This window comes from Passer montanus, unplaced genomic scaffold, assembly GCF_014805655.1.
Source record: "Passer montanus isolate IOZ18808 unplaced genomic scaffold, ASM1480565v1 scaffold83, whole genome shotgun sequence".
Taxonomy (NCBI): Eukaryota; Metazoa; Chordata; class Aves; order Passeriformes; family Passeridae; genus Passer; species Passer montanus.
The window spans coordinates 1,536,149-1,551,287 of record NW_024373590.1 but is presented as its reverse complement, the minus strand read 5'-3'; the positions used below and the strand labels follow the sequence as shown (position 1 = coordinate 1,551,287).

Genomic DNA, 15,139 nt, shown 5'->3' with positions numbered 1-15,139 from the left:
GGTACAGCCCTAAGTAGGAGAAGATTTCTGCTGATTCAAGTGAGTATTTGAACCAGACTGTCCAAGCATTTAGTTGCATGCTTCTATTTTTATGGAATGTGCCATAAGTGTCTCTCAGTTGGAGAAAATGTTGACAATTAACTCTTGCATATCCTGTATTAGAAAAAGAATTCTTCCTGTTACTTCTCCGTACTGATTTGGTGTGGTGCTGTGAAGAACTCCCCTCTCTAGTTCTGTAACATGTTTATAAATTGGTCTGTGTAATGCATTATTTTAAAAAGTATTTACATTGCCCAGTACATGTTCTTTAAACCATGTGATCCTGATCCAATAAATACTTCCCCACCTGTAACTTTACAAACTTAAAATAAGATTGTCAGCTGAAAAAGTCTGCTTTAATGTTTGACTTCCACTGATTCTTGGATGTTTGTAATACCAGAGGCAGTATTAGAATCTCGCCAGCTAGATCAGCTTTTCATATGTGTTGTTCCAGGTATTCTAAGTACTCTAGCATATCATTAGCCAGCTCTAATTTTGTGGTTCACAGATACTTTTTGCTCTCTAGTGGGAAAAGTCTCTCTGTGGGCTTTAATTAAAATGTTTTATGAATAACATGGTCTCAGAACTTCATTACTTTGCACATGTATTTCATGATTAAACTAGTTAAAGGCATGAAGAAGGATATAAGATGAAGCAATTGAATTAAATTTTGATAATGGACTCTTGCTCCTTCATGGGAATATTGGTTTGACTTGGAGCTCAAGGCACTCTGTGGCAAGCAAACCTCTCCTCTATGTAATGGGGATATGGAATTAAAACAGCTATTAAAAATACATTAACTGAAATGTGGGAAATATCAATAACAAACTTAGCTCTATGTCTAAGTTCAGAACAATTTTTTTCTCCTCTTTATTAGGATCCAGATTCACGAACATGGCATCATTATGTCTATCAGCCCAAATACCTTGATCAGCAAAAATCAGAAGAACTTGATCGTGAGAAAAAGTTAAAAGAAGACAGTCCTAGAAAAACACCTAACAAGGAAAGTTCCCTGCCTAACCTTCCTGTTTCATTAGCAAGCATTAAGGAGGAGCCCAAAGAGGTCAAGCGTTCTGATTCTCAATCAGTGGATGAGAGCAAGATAAAAAATGATGATCAAAAGACTCCTGTAAATTGGAAGGACTCTCGGGGTAGTAGAGTAGCAGTTTCCTCACCAATGAGTCAGCATCAGTCATACATCCAGTACTTGCATGCTTATCCGTATCCGCAGATGTACGATCCCAACCATCCAGCCTATCGCGCAGTCTCTCCTGTCCTAATGCACAGCTATCCTGGTATGTATTCCAAAACCTGCCTGTAAGATTGCTAGTTAAGTGCTAGTTAAGAATTGTATCCTCAGGTTCAGTAAAGCCTGCATTTTAATATTTCTGTTAGTAGCTAGGCTAAATTAGAAGCTTCATGGGTGACATGGTGTTGCTTGTGCTTCCACAGGGGAACATTCTGTAGATGAAACTGGTTTAATACAAGATGTTCCTTTTATGAACTCTCAAGTTTCTCAACACTTGACAGTCTGCTGTTGCTGTTAGACTGACAGTTTATTGCCTATAAAAATATTCTAAGCACTTACTGTCAGAACCATTATAGTTACTATTCCTTTTACTTAAAGAGAACCCATAAATGTCTGAAATGGTTATCAACTCAACCCTCTTTATAACCTCCATTCATCAGGGTAAATTAGGTGATGAAATTGAAGAGCAGTCATGCCATTTGGTAGTCATGTGATCTACATTTGATGTAATTGTCAGTTCTGATATTGTCTCCTCCTCCCTTGATATAATCAAAATGTAAAAACAGTAAGTTGATATGGTATTTATTGTTTACCCGCAGGGGCCTATCTCTCTCCAGGATTTCATTATCCAGTTTATGGAAAGATGTCAGGGAGAGAAGAGGCAGAGAAGGTCAATACCAGCCCGAGCATCAATGCAAAATCAACCACTGAGTCCAAAGCACTGGATTTGCTCCAGCAGCATGCCAACCAGTATCGCAGCAAGTCACCTGTTGTAAGGCTTCGTTTGTTCTTACTGGAGAGTGTCACATACAGGAAGGGGTAGAGGAGGAACATAATTGTGGGAAGCACACAATCTGGCATCAAGCTATGAGTGCGTGATTCTTCTTTATAGTACTGCTTACAATAAAAGCAGTTTATAGTCAGAATGCTTCTGTGGCATAAACTCGAAGTAACACATCTAACACAGTTCTGTGCTGAGGTTTCCTGTCTTGAATAGACTAATATAGAAATACAGATTTAAAGATACCTCCTGGTGCACAGATTTTTGTAGTTAAACAGGAACCTCCTGTTTGGAAACATAATGAGATGAGAAGCTGGGCTATGGGATTTGATAATATCCCCTCCTTGTATTTGCCAAGAATCCACGTCTTCCACGTAGCTGATTACCAGCCCCCATTTCTGAAGATCTGCAAATGAGATTTACAAAGCTGGAACAAATACTGTTATTTCACTTTCAGATAAGTTGTTGCTGGTTTTAATTGTGAGAAAGTCACTGGCTGTCATTCTATTTTCTAAAAATAGTTTTTCTGCTGTTCAGTCAAACTTGATCCCCAGGGAGCTTTTGAAGGTTGAGCATTTTCAGCAGCTCACCTAGGTTCTTCAGGCATTGGCAAGCCAGCTGAGCTTCAGGGAGCCCAAAACTAGAAGTCACCATGGTGTCTTCAAGATGCAGTGTGTTGCCTCAAAATCTTTTGTGCCTTGGGAAATCTTCCATTATCCAGAAAGATTAGCTTGAGATTAGAATCAAGTGCAAATACTCCCGGTAGAGATACTGCTTCAGAAGAAGTGAACTACAATAATTTGCATTCAAAAAGTTTTTGACAGGTAGTGGTTTTGTTGTGATTTCATCTCTTTTAAAGTTCTCACATCAGTTTTCTTTCACTTTGTTACTAGCCTGTGGAAAAATCACCAGCTGAGCGTGAGCGGGAAGCAGAAAGGGAACGAGACCGCCATTCTCCTTTCAGCCAGCGGCATCTCCATACACACCACCATACACACGTTGGAATGGGCTACCCCCTTATACCGGGACAGTATGACCCATTTCAAGGTGAGCAGAAAATTGTCAGTGGGTGGAATTAGCTTGCCTCATGGAGTTGTTGCCTTGACACTGGAAATTGTGCCTATATGAAGTATTTTGAATAGAGATCCTGCTGTTAGAACAGAAGTGCTCTATGCTTAGTGAGAAGGCTTGAAAATTCACATCATGTACTAGCAATAAATTAATAGTTTCATGTCTGAGAAATACCAAGTTTTGTTTCCAAAACTGGGTGTCAGAGCATTATTAAAGATGTACCAGTTAGGCTGTCATCCACATGAATGTTTTGATTCCTCCTGCAAACTGACATTAACTGGCTGAAAGGCAGTAAAATATCCAAACCAAACAACCTCCTTTTTGTATAATTAGGGTTGTGTAAGCAATGGAGGAAGTGTAGCAAAGACAAAAGCTTTTTATGCTGAACATATTTTATGTACAAAGCATTGCAGTCACAAGGGTTTGTGCTTGTTATAGTTTGACTGTTTGAAAGAGGACTCTTTGTATTTTGGCAAATGCCGTGCACAAAGTTGCAGTCAGAGAAAAAGCAGCACAGTGAGATACAATTTATTCTCCCTAGGTTTTATACCAGTCTTTGAATGTTTTTTTCTCTAACCATGGACTCTAGCTGAATCAAAAGGAGGTTTCCTCCCATGCAGCAAAGTATGTGCTACCACAACTGGTGGCTGAATGACTTTTCTTCTTTACATTGACTTGGTGCCTCAGCACTTATTTTTCCTGTGTAAAAGTCTTGACATTTCTCAGTGTGATTCAGTGATTCCATATGCCTTTTGGGATGCATTATGCTTGTTCAGTAGGAAAACTGTAAAAATGGCAAGTTGTTATGAAAGTATTGTATCTTGAGCAGCTGGCATGTCATTTCTGTAATTCACTGTGACTTTTGATTCTTGTTGTTTCCTGATACCTATTATTTCTACTGTGCTTCCTATTCATGAACTCTCATACAAACCACTTAGCATCATGCAGTGCAGTATTTGGAAAGGAATGCAGTAAGTAGAAATGCTGTAATTTCTTGTAGAATATCTATCAAAGACAATTCAGTTTATTACAGAAAGGTATATTGATCATATTGAGTAGACTGTCTTAACAATGTTGCCTGCAATATTTGTTATTTATGTAGTGATAACCCCCCTACATTTTCTGGTTGTTTGCCTTAGAAATCCTTCCTACTCTGACCACGAAAATCCATTAAAACCAGAAGTACATCAACATTCCTTTGTTTCTTCTTTCTCGCAGGATTGACCTCTGCTGCCCTTGTTGCCACTCAGCAGGTGGCTGCACAGGCATCTGCATCTGGTATGTTTCCTGCACAAAGAAGGTAAATAGCCAATAAATTATATATTGTAACATAGAGAGGAGAAAGCAAATCACAGATCTTTTAGACTGCTGGTGTGCATTTCCTTGTATGACACAGTTTTTAAGGTTAAGGAAAAACTTGGTACTTTGGATTAAATGCAGTTCTGTTCTCCTTAGAATGACATTTTATCCTTAGTTGTGTTCTTTAATTGTAACATAGGTCATTAAGAAAGAACAAGTAGTCTGTCTTCTGAGATTTTTCCATAGAGTGTGTTTTAAGGATTGGTGTTAAGATAAAATAAGATATTATGAAATATGATTTATAAGATCCAAATTTTAAATACAATGACTTTAAAATTAATGTTCTAATTGTCTCCATGTATGACCAGAAAAACTTAGGATTTTGTCTATTCTGCAAATCTGCCTGGCTTGCTGATCTTGCTTTTAGAGAGGTTTGTTTGGAGCCCATTAGAGATGGTTTTGTATTGAAGTTGCACACCCATGTCATACATTTACATGCCTGAAAGCCTCTCAGTTACTTACTAGGTTGTCAAGAGGAAAACTTCTGTATTATGATGGTTCCATATCAAGTGAAAAAATTCCAAAGCATCTTTTAACATTAGGGTTTCATTCACTGATGCCCTGTTAAGACTCAAGAGTTTAATGTAACGAATGGAACGGTGAAGTTCCATCTTACAGGTGTTTGTCTGAAAGCTGATGCTGAAACAAGCAACCATTAGCAAGAATTATTTGAGTAAGAAAGGTTTGTAGCCCTGGAAGGGCTGATGGATGATAGCGTATCAGAACATAGAAGAAACACAGGTTACTTCTCAGGATGTTATTCCTGGCAGGGGAGGAATGAGGACAGGGCTTCCTGTCTTTTCTTCTTGGGATTGAGAATACTTGTACAGATTTCATTTCATGATGCAAGGGGAAAAGTGTGAGAAAAGAATGCTGTTTACTAAAACCTTCTTCTTTCTCTTTTCAGAGAATGATGAATTTGGGGATGAACATTGTCATGTGACTGGATCACATGAGGAAGCGCTTTATTACAGACATCAGTTCCATGGTGTTAATTTGAAATGCCTTAATGGCAGGCAAAAACCAGTCATTTCATTTTTGTAAATTGCAGATTTTATCACAGAGTAACAAATGTTGCTGTAATTAGACTTCTGTTTTTATATATATATATATATGCGTATATATATATATACATATATATATAAAAATATATATATATTCTTTACTTTTTTTGTATCAGTACCAAGGCTCGCACACAGGGTCTGCTGCTAAGTTGCGAACCACACACTAAATGGAGATATGTATTTGTCATGTTTAGAAGGCGTTAACTGCAAAAGGCTGTTTGTTTCTTTTCTCCTCTTCTTCTTCTTCCTTTCCTTTTTCTTCTCTCTTTTTTCCTTTCCAATTGTAAATAAATAATGTTATGTATCAGTGTGCCTGAACCTTGCATACCCTTCTGGTATTTCCCACAAGCTCTCAGAGAGGCTAACTGTGATGACACTTTGGTACAATGTAGATGTCTATTTGGTGGTTCCTATTAAGATGCATCAGTGTAAAATGTTACTGTATTCACTGTTTCATTGTAATTGTGTATTGTGAAAAATATACCTTTGGAAGGCATGGGGATTCTAGTACCACAAAAACTGTGTTGTATATAATGTATAGATTTTAAATGGAGATAATGAGCATCTGTGAATAATGAAATGTCTTTTTTGATAATCTTGAATGGCAGATAACCTAATAGCCTGCATATGAGAAGACATCTGTGATTGTTCTATTACTTGAATAGTCCTGCAGTCTTTTTTTTAATGTTTACAATTACCCAGATTTAGAGGAGAGACTTTAATGCCATTACCTGTTTACTTGTTTTATGCTGTAACCTAGTTTATTTTATGTAAAACCTATATCAAATGCTTTCATTTTTTACTTGCCTTAAATAATTTGGCAATCAGAATAATGAAAAAAACTTTGATTTTTTTAAAATGTTTTTAAATTTTTTTTATTATTTCTGGGTGTTCTTGAGCCACTTTGAAAGATGTGTCATAGCTGTAGATAGCAGAGGGTGCAGCAATGGCACAGCTCCTGGTTGTGCTCCTGCTGGGCCTGAGCCATTGTCCTCTCCCAGCGAGCAGTGCAGGATCCAAGCCAGATGGCAGATGGACCTCTTTCTGTTGACCGTGATAGGCTCAAAAAAGGCCCATGGTAACACTTCGGATGGTATTAGTGGAACTGAAGTCACTAATACCTGTTTTAGAGCAGCTCTGTATACTATAAATTATAGGCAAATTTTTTTCCTGTTATATCTGTATTGTCCTTCTCCCCAAAAATGAATAGATGCCTAAAAACAGAGAACCTGTCAACTAAAAAAAAAAAATTCCTTTGCTGTGTCTAACCTGCATTACCACAAGGTAAATATTTTATGTGGCTATACCACCTGTTTTGTTACAATGCAGTTAACACAGTACACAGTAACATGAATTCGCTAATAGTGATGCGGAAAAAAACCAAATTTACTGGTCATGTTTTTGAGGCTTTAACTTTTTTCCTTTTCTGCATATCCCAGTTACATTGATTGTCAAAACTGGTTTTTGAAGTTTTACTGGTTGTTTTGTGTTTGTTGGGTTTTTGTTTGGTTTTTTTTTTTTTGACAGGGTGAATTACTGCAAGTTAAAGGTTGTTCTTGAAGTTGGTTCCATTTCTTCTACCTTGTGAATACTTAATACAGAAGGATGAATTAAAGATTCCCAACAGACAAGCACACTTGGACTTTTATATTACTATGATGAATCTGCCATTAATATTGCTATAATTGTTTTATTTTTATAGGCATAAAATCAGTTCCCTTAGTGAATAGTTATAAGGTTTATTGATTTTTACTACACATCATTCATCTGTGGCTTACTATTATTGTCTTGTTCTGAACACATTCAGAAGTCTCACAGTGGTGACATACTACAAGTTAGCCTCATAAAAAAATGGGAAGGAAGGGGTGTTTTCTTTGAAAAAGGGGATATTGTGAATGCAGGGCTCTTGAAATAATAAATGCCTTATTACTTCTATAGTAAAGGCTCAGATGGCTTTTGTGTTGAAACATACCATTGACTTTTGGTTTTTTCCATCTAAACCATTAATGCTACCACAGCAAAATAGATCTTATAAATTCACACTGTTGGTGATTTTTAGTGTGGTTTGAGTGTCAAAAGTAACTGGAATTAATTACTCTGATTGATACAGGTAAGCAACAGTTAAAATTACAATTAATGTTATAGTTTTTCTGTGTCCTTGAAGTCTGTAAGAGTGGCTAACATCTCTTGCCATTTATTTGTCTTCCTCCACTTAAGATTATTATGTCTTCCATCTAGCTTCATAGCCTTCTTTTTGCTTCAACATTTGCCATTCTGACCTCCCTAAAGGCTGTGCCACAGTGAGTGTCACTCTCTGGTTCAGCAGCCCCCAAAGGGTGCTCACCTGTAGGTCTAAGCACAGATGTGCAGCTGCCAGGGTCATTTCACCACTGTGTGAGCATCCAAAGGACGAGCAAACTGAAGCAGTAATACAAGGAAGACAATTTATACACCTGGGAACCAGCTGCAGAGGCTGTTCACTGAAAAGGGGCAGCAGAAGAATCATGATACAGATACATTTGCACTCTGTTTTCCACAGGAAGGGATTATACTTTTTGCTACCTCTAGCTGACCTCTGCCACTCTGCCCTTCCAGCAGCAGCTAACAGTGATCTTGCTTCAGTCTTTCATCCAAGTGTTGCTGGATATCTTGCAAAGGTGAAGCAGGGCTTATGCAGTACACTCATTTGACTTTCTAAGTCTGTCCATGTAGATGCAGCTAGAGAAATGAAAGATCTGTCAGTGCAAGCCCATCACAGACTCAAAACCTAACCAAGGAGCTACTGCCTGTGATGCTTGCATGGAGAGAAAAATGGGTGTGAACAGCAAAGGAGGGTGGGATGTTTTTTGAGCTATCATGTAGCTCTAGGGGCTGAAACAAGACGGGGGTCTAACCAGCTGAGCTGGCTGGGTCCCAGGGCTAGCCTAGATCTGCTGAAAATGGAGGCTAAGAGAAACATAACTTCAGTTTTGTAATTTTAGAATTCCCTGTTGGCCTTGGGGAGCGCCTGAGAAGTCACAAAGCTAATTCTGTGCCACGCATCCCCTCCTCGCTTCTGATAGGTGCACTGGTTGGGCTTAACCATTTGGTCTTGAGTTACACTTGTCACTCTGCTGTCAGAGCAAGGATCCCCAAAGAACATGAATTTAGAGAATCCCTGAATCCATCCTAAAACACACACGAGGGATTGTTGATATTGACATAAACAAAGGACACTATAGTGCCCTTCTACACCTCTCCACCCTGGCTCTTCTCAGAGAACCAGTGAGAGTCAGGGAGGGAGTCTAATTCATATTTCATTCCTGGCATCAGAGTCTTGCCAGTGTCACAACTGACAGAAGTCCTGTCCTCATGTTTCTGTCTCAGAATCTCACGCTAGTGTTTGCTTACTAGGGTCTCTGTCCTCTTTTCTCCTCTCCCCTCTCTGTGCCACTTGCCAGCTTAGGGAGCCCTCTTACATCCATCTGATACCATCAAAACTCTATTTGCAAATTTAAAAGCTTTCTGCATACATTTGTGAGCTTGACCCTTGATTAGTTCTCTCTCTTTCCTTTTATCACAATTCGTCTGTTGACCTGCATCTTTATCTTAGACTGTGTTAATGTATCCTGCCTCTCTTCAGCCTACAGTGTTTGGGACAGAGAACATATTTCACTTCAAATTCGTACATTTACAGCTACCTCTTAGTAATGGCAACAGCCACTCACAGATGGCATGAATAGCTAGGACAAATCACTGGTTAACAAGGAGCCTAAGGTAACTGACAAAAAACGTTAAGAGTTTTCAAAGGTATTTTGAAACCATCCAATGACTTGAAATTGTGAATGATACGAAGCCCACATAGGAAGTCTGAGCCTTTATCTCCCTGCATCAGAGGGAACTGGAGACATACAGTCATTACTTAATATGCCAGCTTTGTTCTGCTTTGGAAAGAGAGCTCTGGTTCCACTTTTAGCACTTTATGGGGCTCTCTGCACTAAACACCCTATAGCATTACTGTGAACTACAGTTCTCCCTCAGGAAGTTTTCTTTTTTTCTAGGTTCTGGTAGCTTCAGCCTTCTCTTTTTTCCCCTCTTTTTTGTAAATTTTTTTTCCATTCTTTTGGAGGGGATGGAATCTTACTGTTGCCAAGAAATACAAGAGGATTTTGCTAAAGAGAGGAGAGAGACATCAGCTGAAGTTGTGCATGTTCCAGTGGTGAGGAGACAGACCATTAAAATTCTGACGCTGGCTGTTAGTGATTTCTGTGCAACATACACTAAATAGGGCTTTCAACTTCAGTTGCAACTCTGAAATTTCTCACCTGGACCGATAAATTAGCAAACTTAAAGGTTTAGTAAAGGTAATTATTACTTGCAGCATAGAAATATTTGTCATGAAGAAAAACTTAATCTTCACCTTAACATGACAGAAAAATGTTCTAGGGCTATGAAGGTGTAGATTTTGTTCTAAACAAATTATTTCCTGCAGACCCAGCTCATACCAGTAGTTCAGTTCCAGTAGCCTCACAGATGTTTCAGCATCATATTCTGTGGCCATTTTGAATGGTATAAAGATATATGTTAATTAATTATTGATGGTATAAAGATGTATGTTAATTAATTATTATAAAAAATCTATCATTTGAGTTCACTGATTATAGGATAGTGCTTGCCTACTGCTTTGAGCAGTAATGCTGCAGGATTTCCTCATGAAACAGTGCAGCAAAGCCTGATAAAAAGTGGAATTATATCAATAGGCAAAGGCTCTCTGAAAGCCTGTTAAAATCCTTAATACAGGAGACTAATTTTAAAGCATCCATCTTGACAAGTAAAGTACTTTGGTCCTTTTAATTGTTTCCAAGTCCCTGAGGATATTACCAGGCCTTGCTCTCCCTGTCCAGTCTCCCACGGAGCTTCCTCTCCCTACCCCTTGTCAGTTGTCCACGACTCCCATTGCAGTCCAGGCTGTTCATCTCTGGTTCAGGGATACGGATGCCTTGAGCTTGAGCTGTACCCTAGCAGTGTTTCCCCTTCGCAGGGGTCAGTGGGGTGGGATCTGCCAGCCTCCAGGAGCCCCCAGCCCTGACTGCATCTTTAGAATGACTAAGAATGTGCAGTTTCTGCTCTTAAGGGATTTGTGTTTAGGCTCTTTCTTACAGAATGTTATGTAGGAAAAGGGATTTGGTAAGACCCCTGCTAATATTTTTTTAAAGTAGACAAATATAAGGTTAAAGAGGAATTTTGTCTTTATATATTTCAAATCGAACAGTGGAAATAAGGTGTGGAATAAAAAGCCCCAGATTGAAGAGCCCTCTTCATAGTTAACAGCCACCATGAAAAAGCAGTCCTTTTTTTACCTTATTTTTTAATCCTTCTTTCCTCCACAGTACAACCTTGTTTTTGAGAGTCCAAATGACACTAGAAATAACTTGAGGATACAGGAGCATTTTTTCCCTCTCTTCTTCCAGTGAGAGTGACTGAAAGGGACTATTAGCTGGAGCTGGCTCTTAATACATGTACTCAAACTAGGCACCTTCTGTATACAGAACATGTTTCTCATTAATGAGCTCCCTATTCAGCAGTGGTCAGCTCTGCTGCCTGCTTTAGCAAGCTGACTGCCTTCTTCCTTTGGGGCTCTGTTCCCCAGAAGAGAGTGGGAGGAACCACATCAAGGGCTACATGGACTGCAAAAGCAGCGGAAATTTCTGCTGTTCCTTTGCTTATAAAAGCCAGAGCAAGGCTTGCTTTTTATAATTTCCTTTTGTTCATACCTTTCCCCACTCTGTCACTAAGTCAGCTTAAGTATTTGCAGTGATGAGCCTCATCAAGCCCCTGATTTTCAAGTAGAGCTCCAGATAGAAAAGGTCATTAAAATGTCAATGACAACATGTTCCATGCCATGCATTGGAACATAACAATTTAATACCAAGCTTTGCCACAAGTATCTGCAACCCTAATTCATTATCTTCCTGATTGAAAAGGAGCTGATTTCCTTGAACAGAGAAATCACCAAATCCTCAGACTCTACATGACTTGTGGCTTTCCTGAAACCAATTGACCACTTTCCGTTTGATCTGTCAGGAGTCTGTCCCCATATTTGGATTCATTTCCCCACAGAAAGTGTAGAAGAAACTGCTAGAGAAAGAAAACACTAGAAATAGCAAGACAGAGTCCAGTTCTTTATGCTAGAACACTTCTCATTAGGCTTAGGCAGACTCTTCTGCAATTCAGATAAGGATTTGGTCCCTTGAGGCAGAGCAAGTAATTTCTATTTGGTATAGCTCCTTCCTTTTTCCTTGAGTACATGCATGTACTCTCTCAGATGCTCATGTACTCACTCTCCCTTTTATTACAGGGTCACATATATATGCCATATGCATGATTTGATACCAGTTTGCTTAGGGGTTTCTTTTATAGCCCACCAGCAACAAAATAGCTCTCCAATAGCAAGGACTGCTCAGCTTTGGAGTTTTATATTTGCATTTCACGCTAGATCACAAGCTTTTAAAACCTTTCTAATAGGGTTAGTGAACATACACTAAAATCCAATTGTATTAAAGGAGAGCAGGATATGTAAATCAGTGTATTGGCCTGGCAAATTATTCAATGTGCACCCAGAAAGGAGAGGGAACAATTAAATCTGGCCCTGATGTGTAGGGAGGACAGGAGGCATTGACATAAAAGGGACCTGGGAGAAAACTTCTGAGTTTGCTCTAAAGACTTTGGTGTTGTGGTCTGTAGTGAAATACAGAACTTTGGAGAGTTGTAGGTCCAGCAAGGTCACCCAAGCAGCACAAGGAGCAGCGGTGTCACATAAGTCACTGAGTAGGAGCAGGGACTGCCCAGACACTGACACTACAAACTGCAGTGAATCCTAGTAAAGAAAGCCCTGACATTGGACAGGCAGACCTTCACTATGGAGTTGACATGGAGCAAATGCCTTCAGGGCAGAGCTGACTGTCCTGAGCTGTTGAGTTCTTGCTCATGTGCCACCGGCTGATGAGCTGCCCTCTCTGTGTGCTCTGCTTTCCCCAGTGGCAAAGGCCTGCAGCATCAAGGGACAGGGTGTTTACAGTCTGGAGAGAGGCGAGTTACTCTAATACATCTGAGCAATTTACAAAGGATAAGATGGGATAAAGCATGGGTCAGTCTTAAAGTTCAAGCATGGCCTTGACAAAAAGTTGTCTTTAGAGAGCACTACACCTGTCTCATTACTGACGTGCCACTCGCCTGCCCTAAAGGACATGGTTTCTCCTGCTTTGGGCTGCTACACAGCAAGAACACCCCTTCTCTGTCTGCCATCTGAAGGCAGGAGTAAATGATAGAGAGCTTTATTGCACAGTAGAAAATTATCAGTCAAGGGACTGTATGTGGCAAGCCATAAGTGTGCGTCTCCAGTTACACTTCCTCTCATGGTAGTAAGTTGAAACCTTTGGTACAGTTCCCTTTCATTGTTTGTTACCATTATCAATTCTTACATTCTTTTGGGCCCAATTAAATGGCAGTATTAGATTACTAGTCACCAGTGTAAAGGGCCCATGTCTCCTCATTAATAGGCTGATGTGTATTTAAGAAGCCAGTTTAAGTATTTTTCACTGTAAGAAGGATATTTCCATCATGGGATGTGTTGTTGTACTTGCTTTTGTGCTTGCTTTTGTTTTGGCTGCTCTAGTTTTAAATTTTAGCACTTCAGTGTGCAGCTTAAATGAGCTCAGCTGAATCTTCAGGATGCAGTATTTCATATGTTTCTGAGCTCAAAATTGGTACTGTACTTTCATATTAAGTGGTCTATTTATTTAGTAATGTTTTACAGTCTTGTGGTTTTGTTCCTGGTTGTGGTTTCGTTTGCTTGTTTGTTTATTTGTTTGTTTGTTTTAAACCTTGTTCAATTGAAAGAGGAAAAGAGGCTTGCAGGAATTCAGCTTTGACATTTTGGGGCCTTCCCCCCCATTTTTTCAAAACGACAAAATTAATTCCCAAATCATTCAGGAGCTGGTAGGATTTGGTAGCTGACAGGGAAAACAAATTTCAAAACAAGTCATTGATTTAATGAAGACAATATTTATCAAGTATTTATCAACCCCTCTCCTCTGACTCATGCTAAGACTTGTTTGACTAGTAGACAATGATCAGTATTCAATTCAATTGTGAATTGAAAACCTTCTCGATTTTGAATCTGCAAGGCAAACACAGGCCAGTTTTCAGGAGGCTTTATCAGAATGGCTAAGAGCAGTTAGGGATGCAGACCAGACCACCATCTCCCTTTCACAGTCCCACACCCCTTTTAGATTATCCTTTGCCCCTGGGTTGCTGCTTAAATTTGCTGTCCATTAGTCCCTAGTGATAACATCAAGGTCGGATGCTCTACCCGAATCAACAGCTGAATTACCCATATCTTCTGACACCATCAAAAGCAAATTGCTAGCTAATCACTAAAGAAAGGAGAAAACAACAACAAATAGTTCTGTGACCAGTGAGGCTAATAAAGACCACTTTTCAGTGTATCGCTTTTCTTTTCAGACCCTCAGATATTCAATAAATCGTGGTCTTCTTAATTTTTCCTACATAAGGCCACTAACAAGTCATCTCTGCTTTGCCTTTTTAGCAATGCTTGTCAAAGTAGAGACTGTCTTAGGAGTATGTAGTTTATTTACAACTGGTCAATGGGCTCAAACATTTTGTGCAAGGGAAAGGCTGTAGGCTTGGTGTGGTCACAGGTACTGTAAATGAGAGATTTGCGAGGGTATTCTCTGCATGGCCCTACTGTGTCTCCTGAGCAGTTACAAAGCTGAAAGGTAGCAATGTGTTTGAGAGCATTTTTCCCCTCACAAAGATGGGAGATGTTCAGGGCCAGGCGTGGAGCCTTTCTGTGGAATAACTCCACCCCACGGCCTTGCATTACGCTCTGCACCACAAGTAAGGTGCAGATACCTCTGGCCTAACAGCTGTTGTAAACAAAAGTAATTTGTTCAGAATTTATTTAGTCTTAGGCTAAAGTTATGAAAAAGGGAAACTGAAAAAAGCCCAGGTCGTGGCATTGAGTCTTAAACCATCAATAATCATGAGAATGTATAACTTGGAAGTAGTCCATTATATTTATATATTTAGGTATAGGCTTTTTGTGTCATTATAATATACACATAGGCAAAAAAGGAGCCTGGATTTAAGAAAGCTGTAGTCTCTTTTAAATGCTTTTGGGTGCCAGCAAACAACAATGAATTTTTCTAGGTTAATAATAAGCTAGTTAAGGTACAAAAAAAAGAACAAAGTTATTTTTGAAAGCTCTGGGTATTAAGCGCATAATGGTTTCATTATCTAAAGTTCAGTCACAACAAGGACAAAGAAATCCCTCTTATGTATGCTGAAGAGCTTTTCAGTTTTGAAAAAAAATCAATACTATATTCACACTAATGTTGGCTTGCATAAAATATTGACTGTAGTCACACTGGTGGTTTTACATAAAGACTTAAAAGCAATTTTGGACGTTTGAAAGATTCTAATTGTTTTTTCCTTTTCCTGAAACAGCAATGAAAAGACAACTAAAAAGCAGAACTATATAGTTATTTTATAACTGGCACTAACAAATTTCACCAA

At 39.1% G+C, this 15,139-nt stretch overlaps 1 protein-coding gene across 3 annotated transcripts in view; it reads left to right on the top strand.

The window, feature by feature from the left end:
- Nucleotides 1–7,199, top strand: part of ZNF608 (zinc finger protein 608) — an 84,495-nt gene extending 77,296 nt beyond the window's left edge. For 2 of the 3 annotated variants that reach the window (XM_039733134.1, XM_039733135.1), the window contains exons 6-10: nt 917–1,334; nt 1,888–2,060; nt 2,963–3,116; nt 4,359–4,440; nt 5,407–7,199. In XM_039733134.1, coding sequence (XP_039589068.1) covers nt 917–1,334; nt 1,888–2,060; nt 2,963–3,116; nt 4,359–4,440; nt 5,407–5,413 — 834 coding nt within the window. In that variant the 3' untranslated portion in view covers nt 5,414–7,199. Of the gene's footprint in view, nt 1–916; nt 1,335–1,887; nt 2,061–2,962; nt 3,117–4,358; nt 4,445–5,406 lie in introns of those variants that run through there. The other variant, XM_039733136.1, reaches the window with a different exon arrangement.
- The last annotated feature ends 7,940 nt before the right edge of the window (nt 7,200–15,139 follow it).